Consider the following 19,159-nt stretch of genomic DNA (forward strand, 5'->3'; position numbering starts at 1 on the left):
ACACTGCTTCCCTTCTGCCCATTCACCAGCACCCTACCAGTTCATCCAAGAAGTTAAAGTCTTGAGGCAAGACTTGCACTAATAGGGAAAGAGTAAAAGTTTTTGTCTTTTTTGATATCTTCATCCCGATGAAATAAAATGCTTTTCATTTCTTTATTCACTGGAATATTTTTTTACTACTTAAAATATCATAGGTAAGTAGGAATAATGAGGTAGGACTCAAGATAGTCATTGTAATTATTTTATATAGCCCTTTGTATAAATTATTAATGCTTTTTTTGCTGTTTCCTTTTGGAAATGTAGGTATTCAGAATAGCATGTAGACTTAAAAAAAAAAAAAAGATAAATGATGTCCGATCTCTGTAGGAATTAGGTTAAGTCTCCAGTCATTTTCGGTCTTAGCTTTGCTTTCCTTTGTGAAAGCAAATGCAAACCACAGCAGCCCTTTTACTTGATGACTTTGAAATAACCTCATTTTCTACTTCTTTTGCTTAACAGGTGTATATTGTCCCCCGAGCTGCCATCTTTCGTAGCGATGATGCACTCAAGGAATCAGCAGCCATGCTAAATAACATGCGTGTCTATGGCACAGCCTTCTTGGTCCTCATGGTATTGGTGGTGTTCATCGGTGTACGCTACGTGAACAAGTTTGCCTCCCTTTTCCTGGCCTGTGTCATTGTATCTATCTTGGCCATCTATGCAGGAGCCATCAAGTCTTCTTTCGCCCCGCCACACTTCCCGTACGTGTCTGTATCTCTGACCAGCCATCGTTTACTGGGTAGCCATTGACAGTGTCTGGTGATGTGATCCTGAGCTTTCGCTCGTGGATACGCTCCGTTAGCATCTAGGCAGGAGGCCTCCCCGCCGACCTCTCATGTTGGTCCTCCACCTGTGTCACAGGCATAGAACTGGCAGCTCCCAGCATCATTTGGATATAGATTCTAGGTTTTTCTCAAAACCTCCTTATAATGATTGTGCATATTCGAACAACTATTCATGAAGGGATTTCAGATAGTATAGTTATTACCAGCAAGCTTTGTAAAGTACTTAAATTTTGGGTTCCTGTCATTAATAAAATATCAAGAGAATCAAAGAAACCGAAACTCCTACCTGAGGATTTGTAATTAATTAAACTTTTTAAGCTGCTGTTAATACCGTGGCAGACTTTCTAGTCGTAAAGTAAGGAGAAATAAGTGTCACATTGTTTGCATATATATCTATATCTAGAGACTGTATGATATACCATAAGTCGTGCAGGTACATTAAAGTGTAGTTTTTGAAGCAGTGATGGATTTGTACAGATAGGTGACTCTCCGGTCTCCTGTTCTCTGTTTGACCAATGGCATAGGGATTAGCTAGCACTAAGTGGTGTTTGTAATCTTGCTACAGAGATCGTCTTTAAAAAGTCATCTGGATTATCCAGGTATCAAACTCCTCACTCCTATGTTGATTTAACCTGATTACAGAAAAATAGTTTTTTCCGAGATGAAAAAACAGATCTATAGAGATTAAATGACTTGCCCCAAAGTTCATTAAATGGCAGAGCAAGAATGTGAACCCTTTGGTTTCCTAACTCCTGGTCCAGTATTTCTGCTATGCTAAATGATGTCAGTGATTGATTCCATCATCAATTTTTAGTCTGCTCGTTTAGGGATTGCAGACTAGCCAAAAGTACTGAAGGCTATGTTCTGGATATCTTAACTTGAGAAATTCCATTTTGCCTCAAGTTCTCCTTTGATGCTTTTCTTTTTTGGTGGGTAAAAGGTCATGATGTGTGGTATTTTCTTTAAAATATCCCAGTAGAACAAGACCAAATTCCCCAGAGGACTGCATGAATCCAGACTGGACAATGTTGTGTTGTTGAAGCTGAGTAGTGGGTACATGGTTTGTTATGTACGTTTGCTGTCATTTTTGCAGACTTAAAAAGTTGCTTTGTTCTTCTTGAGAGTTACTTTAACTGTGGGCATATTATTCTTTTGTTCATATTTATAGCTCTGGGTTAAAGAAAAAATTAAAATCAGCAGTTATTATTTGTAATGTCCTTAAATACCCTCACTCCCACTGGGTCTAGGCTTACGTTCAAAAATAGTTTCTCTTAGGCCATAGTGGGATGTGCTTTTTATTCCAGCCAAGCTGTCTTTCTCGAAACAGTAGCCAGATTTTTTGACCTTTAGTGTAACATTTTCAAAGGGGTTGTTATGAATATAGGCTTTTCTAGGCCAAAAAGGGGGGGGATTTTTTTTAGAAAGAACAAAAGGACTCTAGGATTCTTTTAGACCTAACAATTGGTTAATAACCTAGAACATTTGGAAGATGAGTACGCACAGTGTCTTCAGACAGTTCTGTTTGAATTCTGTCACTACTGCCTGCTGCCAGTATGAGTCAGGGAGATTACTTTATCTCCCTAAACTTCAGTTCCTCCATCCACAACATAGAAATACTAGTGCATATTTTGTGAGATGGCTGTCAGGATTAAATTAATGTAATTTATGTAAATAAATGTAAATAAAATGTAAATAAATCTCCATCTACAGGATGAATCAATAAATACTAGGTCCTTTCACATTTTCTTAGAAATGAGGGTTTTTTTTTTCCCATTACTTACCTATTTACTAACCTATTTCTAACTTACCTTCTTTTTTTAAAATTTCTCTCTCTCTCTCTTTTTTTTTTTTTTACCCTTACTTCATCTTTCTCTTTGTTTGTTTTCACTTAGGGTCTGCATGCTGGGTAACCGCACCCTTTCATCAAGACACATTGATGTTTGCTCTAAGACCAAGGAGATTAACAACATGACAGTACCGTCAAAGTTATGGGGCTTCTTCTGTAACTCAAGTCAGTTTTTCAATGCCACCTGTGACGAATATTTTATTCACAATAATGTCACTTCAATTCAGGGGATTCCTGGATTGGCTAGTGGTGTCATTACAGGTAAGTCGGGAGGGTTTTGAACAAGGAAAGCAGGTGTTTCAATCGTAGACTCTTGTGTTGCCCATGACGTCTCACTGCCACAGTATCACTTCCCACCTTAAGCTCAGCACACCGCTCTCAATTCAACATCCTTCTGCTTTTCTGTTAGTGAACTTATCCTTTTTCAGACTTCCTTGTGGCACTTTCTGCTAAAATACCCCTGCTTTTGGGGCGCCTGGGTGGCTCAGTCGGTCAGGCATCTGCCTTCAGCTCAGGTCATGATCTCAAGGTCCTGGAATCGAGCCCCATGTCAGGCTCCCTGCTTATCACTCTCCCTCTGCCTGCCTCTCACTCGCTCTCAAATAAGTAAATAAAATCTTTTTTGAAATAATATAAAATTTCCCTCCTTTGAGAGCAGAGCTAAGCAAATCACTTTTTGAAGTAGGATAAAATAATACAGTACCCTGTGTGTTACTATACAATTGCTAGTGTTCTTCCCACAGTGACAGAATAGAGCTTTCTTTTAGTGTCACCACACCCACATGTGTTGTTTTCCTCACTCAGCACAAATCTTGCCTTAAGTGACTTCTATCTTAAATGTTTGGTCCTCATATGTCTTCGTGTGTAAGCAAGTTTACACTAAGGTGTTAGAAATAGCTTTGATTACTAATTTCAAAAAAATAAGGTTGGCTGAGCATTCATTAGTCCACTTAACTTTTACTAATTTGCATTTGTAAATTTAACTGCATTTGTATGTACCAGAGCATTTTGTGGAATTAGATTTGAATCAGATGAGAAAGAGCATTAGGTTTTTACTTACGTGTTCTTTATTGTGTGATACATATGTGGTCGTGTAGAAGCAAACATACCTTTAAAAACTATATAAATAAGGAATCTGATTTAGAATAGCGTTTAGGTAGAAAATTACCCGGTTATCTTCTTTCTGTGCTTCTGTTGCTTATATACCCTTTTCTTCCCACTTGCAGAGAATCTTTGGAGTAATTACCTACCAAAGGGAGAGATCATTGAAAAGCCCTCAGCCAAATCTTCTGATGTCTTAGGCAGTTTAAACCACGAATATGTCCTTGTTGACATCACCACCTCTTTTACTCTTCTGGTGGGGATCTTCTTTCCCTCTGTCACAGGTAAGCAGAAGTTAGGAGACCCAAGGGAGTGATTTTTCTTAGGAGACAGAATTACATTCTCAGGCTTCTCAGATTTGCTTCCAGTCTTTGGTATCGGCATGAATATCAAAGTGTCCAGGAACTAAGAAGTTGACTTGTTCTTTTTTCCTCATCTGAAGGTATCATGGCTGGATCAAACAGATCCGGAGACCTAAAGGATGCTCAGAAGTCTATTCCCATTGGCACTATCCTCGCCATCCTGACCACCTCCTTCGTCTGTATCCTTTTTGTGGGTCCTGCCTGAGTTTTAGTCATAGGCACATCTGTGGAATGAGGCTGATCATTATTTTTATCCTGGTAATAAAGATACCTGCTTTCTACCAGCTCACTTCTCACCAGATAATCTACCCACCTCATCTCTAAAATTCAAGAAAGAATTGACAACATTAGTGAATTTAGCACCTTATTTTACCGATAGAAGAAATATCCCGAGTGTTTACTTTCTATCTCAGAGGGTTGGAGGTCAGCTTCCTTGACTCTCAGTGTGGTAGATTTAAGCAATGTTGTCCTTTTTGGTGCTTGTATTGAAGGTGTTGTTCTTCGAGACAAGTAAGTAGTTGATCTCTTTGTAACATTTACGTGTCTGTCTTCCATTATATCTGATCATTCCACATTGCCCCACAACAGTCGTGAACTCAAAACCCAACCTGAGGTATAGATCATGACTCAAGACTAACAATTAGAAAATGTATGTATATAGTTCCCAAAAAGGTTTGTGAATAATAGGTACCAGTTACATTGTTCCAAATATGTGAGATGCAATGAATATAGCGCTTCAATAAAGTAGTGAATTTGTCTGCATAACAAGGGCTTCCCTGCACGTGAAGAGCTGTTGGAAAATTAAAACCAAAAGTGAAGGAGAGCAAGTTAAAAAACCAAACAAAACAAAAACTTTCAAATGTCTCTAGCATCTCCTCTATGAGATGTGTAAGTATGTATCTTTTTAGCATTCTAGATACAGTCTTGAAACTTTCTTCATTTCATTCATGAAGGCCACTGGCTATTTTTCCTTTTCTCTCCTATGAACAAAAAATATGTTTGTTTGTTTGTTTGTTTGTTTTTTGTAATAAGTTTCTATTATATTATGTTAGTCACCATACAGTACATCCTTAGTTTTTGATGTAAAGTTCCATGATTCATTACTTGCGTATAACACCCAGGGCTCCGTGCAATACGTACCCTCCTTAATACCCATCACCGGCCTAGCCCATCCCCCCACCCCCAACCCCTCTGAAACCCTTAGTTTGTTTCCCGGAGTCCGTAGTCTCTCATGGTTCATTCCTCCTCCTGTTTACCCCCCCTTTCTTCTTCCCTTTCTTCTCCTACCAATCTTCCTACTTCTTATGTTCCATAAATGAGTGAAACCATATGATAATTGTCTTTCTCTGCTTGACTTATTTCACTTAGCATTATCTCCTCCAGTCCTGTCCATGTTGCTGTAAATGTTGTGAAATCGTTCTTTCTGATAGCTGAGTAATATTCCATTGTATATATGGACCACATCTTCTTAATCCAGTCATCTGTTGAAGGGCATCTTGGCTCCTTCCATGATTTAGCTATTGTGGACAATGCTTTTTGTAAGAGATTCCTACAAGAATCTTTCCCCTAAACCTGCTAGATCTCTTCCCATTTTCCCCCAACTGGGGGAATCACTAGCCTCACCATTCAACCTTTCTCAAAACAGGCGCCATCTAGATTTTTTCCACCAGTTCCTTCATCCAGTTAGTTTGTAATTCCTGTGAATTGCACCTTTCATCTTAATAGGTCTCCTCCTTTCCACTATTCTTTATTCTCATCCCTTTGCCCAGGCCTTCAGGATCCTTTGCCTAGATTATTGTAATTATCTCCCTTTCAGTCTTAGCACCTTCCAATCCTTCTTTCACACTGCCACCAGAACGGTTTTTCTACAACACAAAATTAGATCATACACACCTTCCTGCTTCACAGCCCGCCAAAGCCCCTTGAAACCCATTACTTCGATCTGGCCCTGTGTACCTTTTTCTGATGTCCTCTCCCATCATTCTCTCATAAACTCCCTGTGCCCCAGCCATAACCTGAAGTTAAATACGCAGCCACACATTTGTTTGTACAGTTTCCTTTGCTTCGAACGGGTAATAACTCCCACCAGCAGACACATTGATCGTCTAAGACCAGACTTCGTATCTTCTGTCCTGCGAAGCTTTCCCACACCCCTTCTTGTTTAGCCACTACAGTATTGCATGTACCATACACGTTGTAGCTCTTCCTATCACTCTCCCTGACACCAGGTTCTTTCAGGACAGAAGCCCTAGTGGATGCTGTAGACACATACTGTTGACAAAAAAGAATAAGTAGCACAGTTTACTATTACTACACTGTTGCCATGGAAATGTATGGGTTATGAGCTTTGGTAAATTAAACCAAAATATAAAAAATATTAGAAGTGTAAGCTGGCGGGGCGCCTGGGTGGCACAGCGGTTAAGCGTCTGCCTTCGGCTCAGGGCGTGATCCCGGCGTTATGGGATCGAGCCCCACATCAGGCTCTTCCGCTATGAGCCTGCTTCTTCCTCTCCCACTCCCCCTGCTTGTGTTCCCTCTCTCGCTGGCTGTCTCTCTCTGTCAAATAAATGAATAAAATCTTTAAAAAAAATAAAATAAAATAAAAAATAAAATAAAATTAGACTTTAAAAAAAAAAAATAAAAAATAAAAAAGAAGTGTAAGCTGGCATATCCCTTTGGAAAACTGTCGGTCATTATCTTCTAGAGTTGGGCGTACACATACCTTATAACCGGCAGTTCCTCTGCTAGGTAGACCCAGCAGAAATGCCTGCACACATGCATTAAGAATCATGCACAAGAATTCTCACAGCAGTATTATCATTAATAGTCAAAATCTGGATATAGTTCAAGTGTTCATCAGTAGTAGAATGGATAAATTATGTACTTATAATGGAAATGGAGTGGAAAACAGTAGAGCAATGAAAATAAATGAACCACAGCTACATACAAAAAAATACATATACATGATGAATTTCACAACGTTGAGTGAAAGAAACTAAACACAAAACACATACACCATATTTCATTTATTGAAAGTTTAAAAACAGGTTAAGTAACAGTATTAAAAGGACAGTGGGGGGCAAAAGGGCTAGTGATAGTGGACATAAAAGAGACTTTTGGGTGCTGGCAGCGTTCTGTTTCTTGACTAGATAATAGCTGTATGGATGTTTTGTGAAAATTTATTGAAATGTACATCTATTTTTTGCATGTTACTTTTTGTGTGTGATACTTAATAAAAAGTGGGTAAAGACAAACAAACTGAGGGCTTCAGAGGGGAGGGGGGTGGGGGAATGGGATAGGCTGGTGATGGGTAGTAAGGAGGGCACGTATTGCATGGTGCACTGGGTGTTATACGCAACTAATGAATCATGGAACTTTATATCAAAAACTGGGGATGTACTGTAGGGTGACTAATATAACAAAATAAAAATTATTAAAAAAAATAAACAGTGAAATGCCATGTTACACCCACCAAATTAGCACTGACTTTTAAAATTTTAATACTCAAGGCTGATGTGAAATAGGTATGTGCTATCAGCCTTAAACCTTCATATATTTCCAGTGGAAATAAAATGTATTATAACCTTTCTGGAAAGCAGCTTCGTAGTGATTTTGAAATTTTAAGATATTGATCTCTTATTGCAGTCATTCGCTCTTAGGAATATGCCATAAGGGAAAAAAAATCTGAAGTGTGAATGTAGATATGTGCATAAAGATGTTAATCACAGTATTTTCCAGCACTAGAGGGATGGAATATGTACATTATGATGCAATATTATTAAAACCACTGAAATTTTTATTCATGAAGTTTTTCATGACATAGGAAAATACTTACAAGTTAAAAAGAATATGGAATTATAGGTGTAATGTGATTTCATCTATGTTTTTATTTTATTTTTTTATAATTTTTTATTATGTTATTCACGATACAGTACATCCCTAGTTTTTGATGTAAAGTTCCATGATTCATTATTTGCGTATAACACCCAGTGCACCATGCAATACGTGCCCTCCTTACTACCCATCACCAGTCTATCCCATTCCCCCACCCCCCTCCCCTCTGTAGCCCTCAGTTTGTTTTTAAAAACAGCAAACAGACTAAAATGTGCAAAGTATGCTAAATATTACCAGTTATGTTATGATTATGAATTTCCTCCCTGCTTTTTATACTTTTTGTATTTTTCCAATTTTTCTGCAAAAAGCACAGATATTTTGATATTTTGAGGGAGAAAAGCTATAATTGAAGCTACAATTTTCTGGCTCTACGGGTTATTCTTTCTTAATATAAATCAAATCTGCCTACCTTTATGTTTCTTAGTATTTATGTCAGTCTCAATTTTAATTCTCTAAAAATTATAAATTAAAAAAATCAGGTGAATGTCTCTTTTGTCTTTCATTCTGTCGTTAAATTTCCCCACTCTCATTTCTTTCCCAGGTTTGGGGATGCTGTGAAAGGTAATCTGGTGGTGGGTACCTTATCTTGGCCATCCCCATGGGTGATTGTTATTGGCTCCTTCTTCTCCACATGTGGGGCTGGACTTCAGAGTCTCACAGGTGCACCAAGGCTGCTACAGGCTATAGCCAAGGATAACATCATACCCTTTCTGAGGGTGAGTGACCCTTTCCCATACCCTATTTCCTTTTTCTCAGATTTTATGAGAAACAGTGTTTGGTCTGCATAGGCTTAGTAATTACTAGATCATATAATGTGAAGATGTGGGTTTTTAGTACAAGACCTTCTAAATCCCTGTGAGGGATGAGTTTATATGTGAGTGGGATAAAGGTATTTAAAGATATCACAGTTGTTAACACTATTATCCGTCATATATCTGAAACTGTAGCAGAGAGGAATCAGGGAGACTCTCCCCACACATCTGTGTCTGATATTTTCCTTCTCTGTACAGGTTTTTGGTCACAGCAAAGCCAACGGGGAACCAACCTGGGCTTTACTTCTAACTGCTGCCATTGCAGAGCTGGGGATTCTTATTGCCTCCCTGGATCTTGTGGCCCCAATTCTTTCTATGTAAGAGCCAGTTCTTCTGTTCACTTTTTCTTGCTTATATGATGTGTATTACATGTTGACTTCCATTGGGCATACATGAGTAGTGATAGGAGAGTGAGCCAAGTACAGGTGTAACTTCACTAAAATACCTAAGAAGTTTCAAGTAAGGCTAACTTTATAAATTGTCATGGTTTCTTCCTACCTGTATAACTTCAAAGGTTCTTTGCCTTCATTTCTTATTCATTATCAGCTGGTTGTAGCTTTTACTGCTGCTGTTAACTTTGATCCTTCACCTGCGACTTAGTGATGACTTAATACCTACCTGGCACTGGACAGCATGCTAGGAATACAAAGATGAATTACACAACCCTAAGGAACCAGTGAGAGAGCGAAAAACCAGTGACCCTTGTGTAGTGTGATGAGAACTGTAGTAAAGGTGAACACTGCTCTAAGACTCTGAAGGGAGGCACCTAAATGGACTGAGACTTAAGAAAGATTTTCTGGAGAAAGGGACACTTGCATCTTGAAGGAGGACTGGTTATTTACTAAGCAACAAAAGAGTGAGATGTCCCGGACACGGAATGTGTGTAAAGGAATTGAGGAATGAAACAGTGCAGCACATCTGCGAATCCACAGTAGTTTGGCTTTGATAGAGTGGAGCATGCCTGTTCGGGGTAGCTGAGCAGAGAAGTAGGGAGAGCCAGGTCACAGGAGACCTGGAACTTTAACCCCGGAGGTCGTGCGTGATCCTTTGAGGATAGAATGATCATATTTATGTTTTAAAAGACGAATTTGGTATAAAAGACAAGTGAGAAGGAGGCAAAAATTGAGCTGGGAATGCCAGCCAGGAGCTTATTTAATCCAGCAAGGAAGAAATGAGATCCTGAACTAAGGTGATAGTAGTAGAGACGGAAAGGAAGGGAAAGGGTTAAAAGTGTGTAAATAGGTAAAATCCAGAGGATTTGATAAATTGATTTGGAACAAGTGACAAAGAGGAAACTGGGATTATCCCAAGAACAACTGGGTAAGAGTGGTTGTGTCTCCCTGACAGAGAACACGGGAAAATGAGCCAGTTCATGGGGGGAGACGTTGAAGTTCTCTTCACCCTAGTCTCAGTCGAAGGCTAGCAGGCCAGAACAGAGGATTAAATACAACAGAGGTCTCTGTCTCCCCTGACCCTGGAGGGTCATTTCACAGTAATAAGCAGGCCTCTTCCTGGTTTTATTCTGCCAGGTTTTTCCTCATGTGTTATCTCTTTGTGAACTTGGCGTGTGCGTTGCAAACATTACTTCGAACACCCAACTGGAGACCCCGGTTCCGCTACTACCACTGGTGAGTCTGCTCTTTTTCTTCTTCTTCCCCGCATTTGGAGAGAACCTGTTATTGAGCTAGAAAACTAGGAGATTCTGGGTGGTTAAAATGTTTCTTGGCCAGCCGTCCCACACTGCCTGTTTCAACTTCCGCGATGACCTGAATTTCCACCATCTTACCGTGTTTTTTCATAGGTCACTCTATCATTTATGACACGCACTTGAGAATAAAGATCAAAACTGAAGTAAATATTTCCAGCCTGCAGCATTCTTCAGGTTAAACCAGTCTACCCTTTGCACATCTGTTTTCCCATTTTCCCCCTAGCTAAGCACTGGACTTCACCCCTTTCTATCTTTATTCTCATGTTCTCATTAGTTCAGTCTCAAACTCTCTTCCTTATGAGGTTCATTTAGCAGGTAAGAGTATGAGCTGTGGAGTCAGATGTCCTTAGCTCAGTGTCAGCTTTACTATTTCATAGCTTTGTGGCTTTATAACATAGCACATAACTACATAAAGTGTAATTTTATTCATTTGTAAAATGGGACTGGTAGTATTCCCTACGTCATAGGGCTGCCTTGAGATGATCTGCGGTGCGTAGCACAGTGCGTGCTACGTAGTAGAGCTCTCAGTGAAATGTTGCTGCAGCTGCTGCTGCATTCACGTCTCCTCAGTCCTAAGGGAGTCATCACGCTTTTAGCTACCAGCCCGGCTCCTCCTCATTTCTTCCCTGTCTTAGCTAAAGATTCTGTAATATGCCCTGTTTGCACCTCTTGCTACATTCCTCTGTGCTAACTTCCTCCTTGACCCTTTCCTGACTTCCCTTACCAGTGATGGGCAGTAGTGTGACCTTTATGTGGCAAAAATTTAGATCCTGGGAAGCTTGGGTGGCTCAGCTGGTTAAGCATCTTCCTTCGGCTCAGGTCATGATCCCAGGGTCCTGGGATCGAGTCCCGCATCAGGCTCCTTGCTCGGTGGGGATTCTGCTTCTCCCTCTACCTGCTGCTCCCCCTGCTTGTGCTCTCCCTCTCTCTCTGACAAATAAATAAAATCTTAAAAAAAATTTAGATCCTCACTGATTTTATCACCTCTAATTCTCTTTCTAGCTTTAACCTTAATTAAATGTTCACTGTGAACTTTGTTGTGTTACTGTTTTGCTTTTGTTACCTTTTCCCTTTATCCTTCTGCTACGTTTTTATTAGATCCAGTTGTCTCCATATTAACAATTGTCCTGTTCACTCTCTGAAATTCATCGTAGGGCTAAGACGTTCGTTCTGTACACAGAAGAACTTCAGTAAGCATGGTTGTCTCCCTAATCTGTTTGATCAAAACAGGCATTTCATCATTCTCTGCCAAGTCTCTCTCTCTCTCTGTCTCTCTTTGTTTTAGAGACGGAGAGGGAGTGAGAGAGAGAGTGAACACAAGTGGGGGTGGGCAGGAGGGAGAGAGGAAAACTTTTTTTTTTTAAGATTTTATTTATGTATTTGACAGAGCAAGAGAGTGCAAGTAAGGGGAACACGAGAGGGAGAGGAAGAGGGAGAAGCAGGCTTCCCGCTGAGCAGGGAGCCCCATGCAGGGCTCCATCCCAGGGTCCTGGGACCATGACCTGAGCTGCAGGCAGACACTTAACCCCTGAGCCACTCAGGTGCCCTCTGCCAGGTTTCTCTTATGGGAAGTAAGGACAGTACTGGCAGATTCCTTCAGTAGGTTCTGCATGTATGCTGATGAATGTTCATAAGGTTTTAAGCAATATATACATGAAATACTTTTTTTACAAAGATAATGTTAATAATTCTGACTACATGCCCCATCCTTGCTTTGTCCAGTAGGTGTTAATTTTCCTCACAACCGCAGTTAACTTTCATAACATTCTGATCATTTATATGTTTTCCCAGCAATGGGAAACATCAGCACAAAGGGTAGTTTGGGCCTTGGTGCAGGTCTGCCGACCACTGCAGTCCATGAGAAGACAACTATAAAAACTGAGAAAAATCATTTTGAAACTTTTATAGCAATTTGACATTCTCACAGCATCCAGGCATACAGTAATTTTTCTGACAATTCATTTTTATTGTATTTTACAAAAGTTCAGTGTGCACCGTGTTGGAATTAAAAAAATAATAGCAATCCCTCACCAGTTTGAGAAGCACCTCTAGCACGGGCTTCTTTTTTTAGCTGCTTAGGAAAACACTCTCGTTTGTGTTTTTGTTTTTAATTTTCTAGGGCCCTCTCTTTCATGGGGATGAGTATCTGTCTGGCTCTGATGTTCATTTCGTCCTGGTATTATGCCATCGTAGCTATGGTGATAGCTGGTATGATCTACAAGTACATCGAGTACCAAGGGTGAGTCTGTGGATTTGACCTGGATTACTGCTTCAGGTGTCAACACGGGCTAGTTCGTGTAGAGCCAGCTCAATGAAAATGGCATTACGGATCCAGACGACGTCATTCATTAACTAAATTTTGTGTCTCCAGTTCTTCTAGCCATCTTACAGACACAAACATACAGAATCAACAAGGGGGACCCATTGAGAAATTATGAACAGATCGGTGAAAAAAGTAGCTAAAAGGACATGTCAAAATAATAATGATGAGTATTAAAGTATAACACAAATATAAGTATTTTTGTTTATCTCTTCAGTTAAGGTATTATCTCTGAAATGAAAAAGAAATTAATCCTGAGTAACTTTGTAAACAACTAAGACTTCAGAAACAACTTGCAAAAATTAGGAATAAATAACACTGAAGATTACATTGGGTTTTGCTTTGTCCCCGTTATTTTCAAAATAAAATTAAACTTTGGGTCTGTCGTAATTCCTTCTCCAAATTGCTGTTGCTTTTGAATAATTACATGGAAGGACAAGTGAGTGACCCTTCCAGCCTTTACTTTGAATTGTTTATTGTACAGTGTGGTCCATTGATGAAGGGCAGCGTGGATCTGCTTTTTGTGGGTTCATTATGTTAATAAAGAGTGTTATATAAATAATATGAGTTTTAACTTTCTACCTTGTGCATATGTTAGTTTTAGATAAAGAAAAGATAAACTTTATGTTTTGAAATTGTACTTTGCTGTAGTTGAAATCTGTCTCTGCTGTTTTCTGTTTTTTTCTCCCAGAGCGGAGAAAGAGTGGGGTGATGGAATCCGTGGGCTGTCCCTCAGTGCAGCCCGGTTTGCTTTGCTTCGGCTGGAAGAAGGACCTCCACACACTAAAAACTGGAGGTAAAGAAATCACTAGAGCTTAGTGGTGTGGGGTTTGGCACGTGGTTAGCACACAGAAGTGTGTGCTTCTGTGATTACAGGATGAGGAGTTAGGTGGCTCAAGAAATTGGTGTCATGGACCTGTTTTGAATGATTCAAAATCCTTCATACTTTATTCTCTTTTCTTCATGGGGTATCTGATCTAGACTTCTGCCATTTTTATTGTTCTTGCAGAATGATCAATTTGTGGTAATACTGGGAGGTTCAAATAAACTACACCCTCATCCTATCGTTTCCTCTAATCTCTTCCTTCTGCCCAATTACATGTTTTATATAGATCTCCTGAATTAAAGGGTAGAGTTGTCATTCTGTTCCCCAAACCCAAAGTGTTTTCTCCCTTCCACCCTCCCACCAACCTCTTTACAGGCCTCAGTTACTTGTGTTGCTGAAATTAGATGAAGACTTACATGTCAAGCATCCTCGCCTCCTCACCTTTGCCTCACAACTTAAGGCAGGAAAGGGTCTCACTATTGTGGGCTCTGTCATCGTGGGGAACTTCCTGGAGAACTACGGGGAAGCTTTAGCTGCTGAGCAGGTAAGAATCAGGGCTTGTTGACTTAGTGGAATTCAGCTGATGGTTTGTGATGTTGAGCTGTAAGACGTCACATTTCTAAGTTAATCCCTTTCCTGAGTGATCCTGGAGGTTTCCTTCTTAGTGCTGACTTTTGAACAGTCATATTCTCCCAAATAATAAGATGAACCAGAAGGTAACAATGTATTTTTTCCATTTAAAGAACATTACTAAAGTTTTGTTGTCAAGGCTAGGCACTGTTTCCAGATAGACTGTAAACATTGACTCGGGCCTCAGAGAAGTCATGTAAATAAATCTGTCCCTTGAACTGTGGAGATGGTTCTGCTCAGTCTGGTGACAAGGAGCAATGAACAACTTCCTTTCTCCTTACCAGTCTGCACTGGTATCATGAGCAAGGTTCTTTGCTTTACTTCTGATTAACTTGCCAAGTATAAGTTCTCCCTAAAGAAGAAAGCAGTTTTCACTCTGATACTTATTGTAAATGATAAAACCAGCCCTGTTGTTCATAGAAATGTACAATTACATTTCAAAAATGTTACTGGTTTCATTTTGGAGTACTCTGAAACCCTGAAAACTAGAAATGGTGAAGAAGCATGAGTCTGCAGTGATGGTAAAAATAAACAAAAGCACAGGATTGTAAATCAGTAAACCTTGCTTATTACCCTTATTTATTACACCACTGAGTAATCTGTGCCTTTAGGAAAGTCCTGTCCTCTTTCTGCCCCATTATTCCCTTTGTCTTTCCACTAAGAGAGTGGAGGAAGAGCAAACGAAATATTATCTCCAAATTGGCTTGAATAAATAATAGCAAAGCAAAGATAAGGGTCATCAGTAATCACCATTAAAATATCAAAACAGATGGAAGTAGGAGAAACGAAAAAAACATTCCTGAGAAAATTCTTAAACTGAAGCATAGATTGAGTTTATAATAACATGAGTCGGGGCATCAGGATGATTGAGGACGGAAGCAGATCACGTGCACACTCGGTCTGGCCAGTTAAGAAAGAATATTGAATATTTGTTTTTTGAAGATTTTTGATTTGTTTGGTGTGTTACAAAGCAGGAAAAGCAGAATAGAGGAAAAGGCGGAGGAACTTCTTGCAGTCGACCAGCAGTATATGTAGTAAGCACTTAGTGAAGAAGGCAAAGGATAATGAAGTCCCACTGGGTTAATTTTACTTTCTGGACTTTTCTGTAGGAGATACGGGCTTATGCAGAGTTTGGAAAAGAGATGGGGATATAACAAAGAGAAGGAGTAATAGATTGGAAGATTCAGGGTGAAGCAATTCAGCATTGAGGTTCTCTTTTTCAGACCATAAAGCACCTGATGGAGGCAGAGAAGGTGAAAGGGTTCTGCCAGCTGGTGGTGGCGGCCAAGCTGAGGGAGGGCATTTCCCACCTCATCCAGTCCTGTGGCCTTGGGGGCATGAAGCACAACACGGTGGTGATGGGATGGCCCAATGGTTGGCGCCAGAGTGAAGATGCTCGAGCGTGGAAGACATTTATCGGTACAGACCACTTCTCATTTTGTCCGGAGGGCCCAAGTAGGGGACACCGTTAAACTGTTGCCTTGACCTCCCCCCGCAGCCGCCTCAAGTAGAGACTGTGCCATTGCTGAAGCATAGTCCTGTACGGGCACCTAAGTAACTGCTAACGGAATAATCTATTTTCCCCACCCTTCCAGCTTTATATTGTGTTCATGAAGTGTTTATCTCTGTCGGGTATTAGGGTAGGAATCATCTCTGAAATTGCCGTATTTTCATTTGTGATCTGCCACATTGACGTTCTCGCGGGAATTGGAAGGATTGTCTTTCATCAAAATCTCCAGAATTCACATAATCTCCCCTTAGAAATGTAGTGATCAGAATATATCTAGTAGTGTAAATAATGGTTCTGAATCTAATTCTGTTAGTTATTCGGATTTTTCTTAAATGATTGTTGTCACTTGATGGGGTATAACCCACTATGTAAACAGAACATGTTGCTTTAAGAAATGTGGGAAAAAGCATTATCCTTGCTTTCCTGACATTGTGGGAAGCAGGGCAGGCCTCAGGAGTCCTCTCTGTTTATCCTGATTCTGTTTTCTCCCTAGGCACAGTTCGAGTGACAACTGCTGCCCATCTGGCCCTGCTGGTGGCTAAAAACATCTCCTTCTTTCCCAGCAACGTGGAACAGTTTTCTGAGGGCAACATCGACGTGTGGTGGATTGTGCACGATGGGGGGATGCTCATGTTATTACCGTTCCTGCTTAAACAGCACAAGGTAATCTAGATACCTTTTGAAAAAAGTCTTTCTCCCTTAATATCTGTCCTGGTTCCCTAGACACGTCCTTCCTTTTTGATGACAGTGTTGGGGCTTAGGATCAGAAGAGTTGGGGATTTTTCTTAGCTTTCCCATGATCCTAGTTTCAACCGTATGAGAAGTAGTTTTCTTTCTAGTTGATACTTACCTATCTCCAAGTGTAATTCAGCAGGTTAATAAAGTTCCATACGAACTCTTGGAAAAACATTAATGAGGGAACACATCCATTTAAGGGGCGCCTGGGTGGCTCAGTCGTTAAGCGTCTGCCTTCGGCTCAGGGCGTGATCCCGGCGTTCTGGGATCGAGCCCCACATCAGGTTCCTCCTCTGGGAGCCTGCTTCTTCCTCTCCCACTCCCCCTGCTTGTGTTCCCTCTCTCGCTGGCTGTCTCTATCTCTGTCAAATAAATAAATAAAATCTTAAAAAAAAAAAAAAGAAAGAAAGAAAAGGAAAGACCAGTCTCTCAAATACTGGAAACCTATGTTCGGGTGTGTGTGTATTTTATACATATGTATACTGATCCTTTGGTAAGACTAGTTAAACTGAACTTTAAAATAATAAATTTTAGAATCTGCATGAGGCCATCAATATACTATCTGAATACAGCACCTTCTTAATGTGTCATATATCCTTTTTGCCAGTTTTCTTTTTAGGAAATTAAGAACGTCTTAAAGCTGTTTTTAATGTGTTTCTTAGTCAAGTTTTTGCCCTCGTACAGCAGTAATATCAAGTTAGAAGCTAAGAACAAATGCCCTGATACTATAGCAAGGTTGTCCAAGGCAAAAAAAAAAAAGCCTTGTGTTTTAGGAATAACTCTTCGCCTTCTTGCCTCTAACTTCCCGTGTGTGTATGGTGCTTTCTCAGGTGTGGCGAAAATGTAGCATACGGATCTTCACCGTGGCCCAACTAGAAGACAACAGTATTCAGATGAAGAAGGACCTGGCCACCTTTCTCTACCACCTGCGCATTGAGGCAGAGGTGGAAGTGGTGGAGATGGTGAGAAAGCTGAGTTTAAGATCAAACGGACCACCTTCCCCCATTTCCTACCCTGTCTTCCTAGAACTTCATCTGGTTTGGGAAATTGTTCAGCTGCAAATGTGGGTTAACCCTTTAGTTCCAACAAAGCCCCAATGTATTGATCTAGGTCAGTAGGGTATGTATGTGTGTGTATTTGGTGTTTCTTTTTTATTTTTACTCTTGTTTGCTACTCAGCCTTTGTATTTCTCCCAGATTCTTATGTGCTTAGTATGGTTTTATTAAGTTTTAATTCATATATGCATGTTAAAATCACACATAGCTTTTTTTTTTAATATCCTAGCAGCACTTAAAAAAAAAAAAAGACTAGAGTTTGTGTTTCGTTTCAAGGAAACATATATGTAATGGTTAGATCATGGAAAAGACTCTCAGGGCTTCTAGATTTGATCTACCGTCCATCATGTTATATAGCTCAGTAACTAAACAAAATAGGGCTGAAACTTAGGTTGATGCTGTGCTTTCTCTGGCTTAGTTTAGTGAGTGGAAATGAAAGTGTGTGGTTCATCCCTTATTCTGCTCTGTGCTTACTGCCCACTCTGTGTGCTCCGTGGCAGCATGACAGTGACATATCTGCTTACACTTACGAGCGCACCCTGATGATGGAGCAGAGGTCCCAGATGCTCCGGCACATGCGACTGTCCAAGACAGAGCGGGACAGAGAGGTGAGGCCTCCTGTGTGCTCTGAGTCCCACTCTGTCACCGAGGGGGAGGATGCTACATTGTAGAATGGCGCATTCTTCCCTTCTCCCTTGATCAGTCCTTCCACTCTAACCACATTACTGTTTGAAAATAATCGAAGCTGAAGCATGAGGGGAAATTGGGTATAGAGGTCATAGCTGTGTTGGGCCCTCCTCAGGCACAGTTGGTGAAAGACCGGAACTCAATGCTGCGCTTGACCAGCATTGGCTCTGATGAGGATGAAGAGACAGAAACCTATCAGGAGAAGGTGCACATGACTTGGACAAAAGACAAGTACATGGCATCCCGGGGACAAAAGGCTAAGTCAATGGAAGGATTCCAGGACCTGCTTAACATGCGTCCGTAAGTTTTCCAGCTCACAAGCTTATCGCGTAACATGGTCTCCTAGTCAGTGGCACACGTGGGACTTTGCCTGGATACACAGGATGAAGTCTCTTCTTCATCTCACCCCATACCGAGCCATCCCTCTGTTACTTGCCTGTGCATATCAGCTACCGGTGAACATTGTGCACAAGCTAGCCACCCTTCTTTCTCACCATACTGTGTTCCTGGCATAAAACAAGCAAACGTAGAATGAGAAAACCCAGGATATTAGTATAAGGAAATCGTTTGTTCATTATTCATAGTCAAAGCAAAAAAGCTCTGTATGTCAAGGTTTTTAAAGTTCAGTATATGCCTGTTTTTCTCTTTGCCTTAACCACCTCTGTTTCTCCCTTCCACCCGCCCAGGGACCATTCCAATGTGAGGCGGATGCATACGGCAGTGAAACTCAATGAGGTTATAGTTAACAAGTCCCATGAAGCAAAGCTGGTTTTGTTGAATATGCCAGGGCCACCCCGAAACCCTGAAGGTGATGAAAACTGTATCCTTTCCAAGAGAACTACCAGTAGG

General features: G+C 40.5%; 1 protein-coding gene across 5 annotated transcripts in view; it reads left to right on the plus strand.

Annotated features, from left to right (window-relative positions):
- The window catches only part of SLC12A6 (solute carrier family 12 member 6), a 91,322-nt gene that overhangs the window by 68,205 nt on the left and 3,958 nt on the right, over nucleotides 1–19,159 (plus strand). For 4 of the 5 annotated variants that reach the window (XM_045815680.2, XM_045815672.2, XM_087859134.1 and 1 more), the window contains 17 exons: nucleotides 499–740; nucleotides 2,717–2,931; nucleotides 3,897–4,055; nucleotides 4,214–4,312; nucleotides 4,586–4,643; nucleotides 8,569–8,743; nucleotides 9,038–9,156; nucleotides 10,369–10,467; nucleotides 12,667–12,786; nucleotides 13,559–13,663; nucleotides 14,069–14,237; nucleotides 15,547–15,742; nucleotides 16,327–16,496; nucleotides 17,399–17,530; nucleotides 18,124–18,231; nucleotides 18,426–18,610; nucleotides 18,997–19,130. In XM_045815680.2, coding sequence (XP_045671636.1) covers nucleotides 499–740; nucleotides 2,717–2,931; nucleotides 3,897–4,055; nucleotides 4,214–4,312; nucleotides 4,586–4,643; nucleotides 8,569–8,743; nucleotides 9,038–9,156; nucleotides 10,369–10,467; nucleotides 12,667–12,786; nucleotides 13,559–13,663; nucleotides 14,069–14,237; nucleotides 15,547–15,742; nucleotides 16,327–16,496; nucleotides 17,399–17,530; nucleotides 18,124–18,231; nucleotides 18,426–18,610; nucleotides 18,997–19,130 — 2,485 coding nt within the window. Of the gene's footprint in view, nucleotides 1–498; nucleotides 741–2,716; nucleotides 2,932–3,896; nucleotides 4,056–4,213; nucleotides 4,313–4,585; nucleotides 4,644–8,568; nucleotides 8,744–9,037; nucleotides 9,157–10,368; nucleotides 10,468–12,666; nucleotides 12,787–13,558; nucleotides 13,664–14,068; nucleotides 14,238–15,546; nucleotides 15,743–16,326; nucleotides 16,497–17,398; nucleotides 17,531–18,123; nucleotides 18,232–18,425; nucleotides 18,611–18,996; nucleotides 19,131–19,159 lie in introns of those variants that run through there. The other variant, XR_006782994.2, reaches the window with a different exon arrangement.

The sequence above is a fragment of the Ursus americanus genome, chromosome 36 (assembly GCF_024610735.1).
Source record: "Ursus americanus isolate L20-20 chromosome 36, mUrsAme1.1.p, whole genome shotgun sequence".
In the NCBI taxonomy this organism is placed as follows: Eukaryota; Metazoa; Chordata; class Mammalia; order Carnivora; family Ursidae; genus Ursus; species Ursus americanus.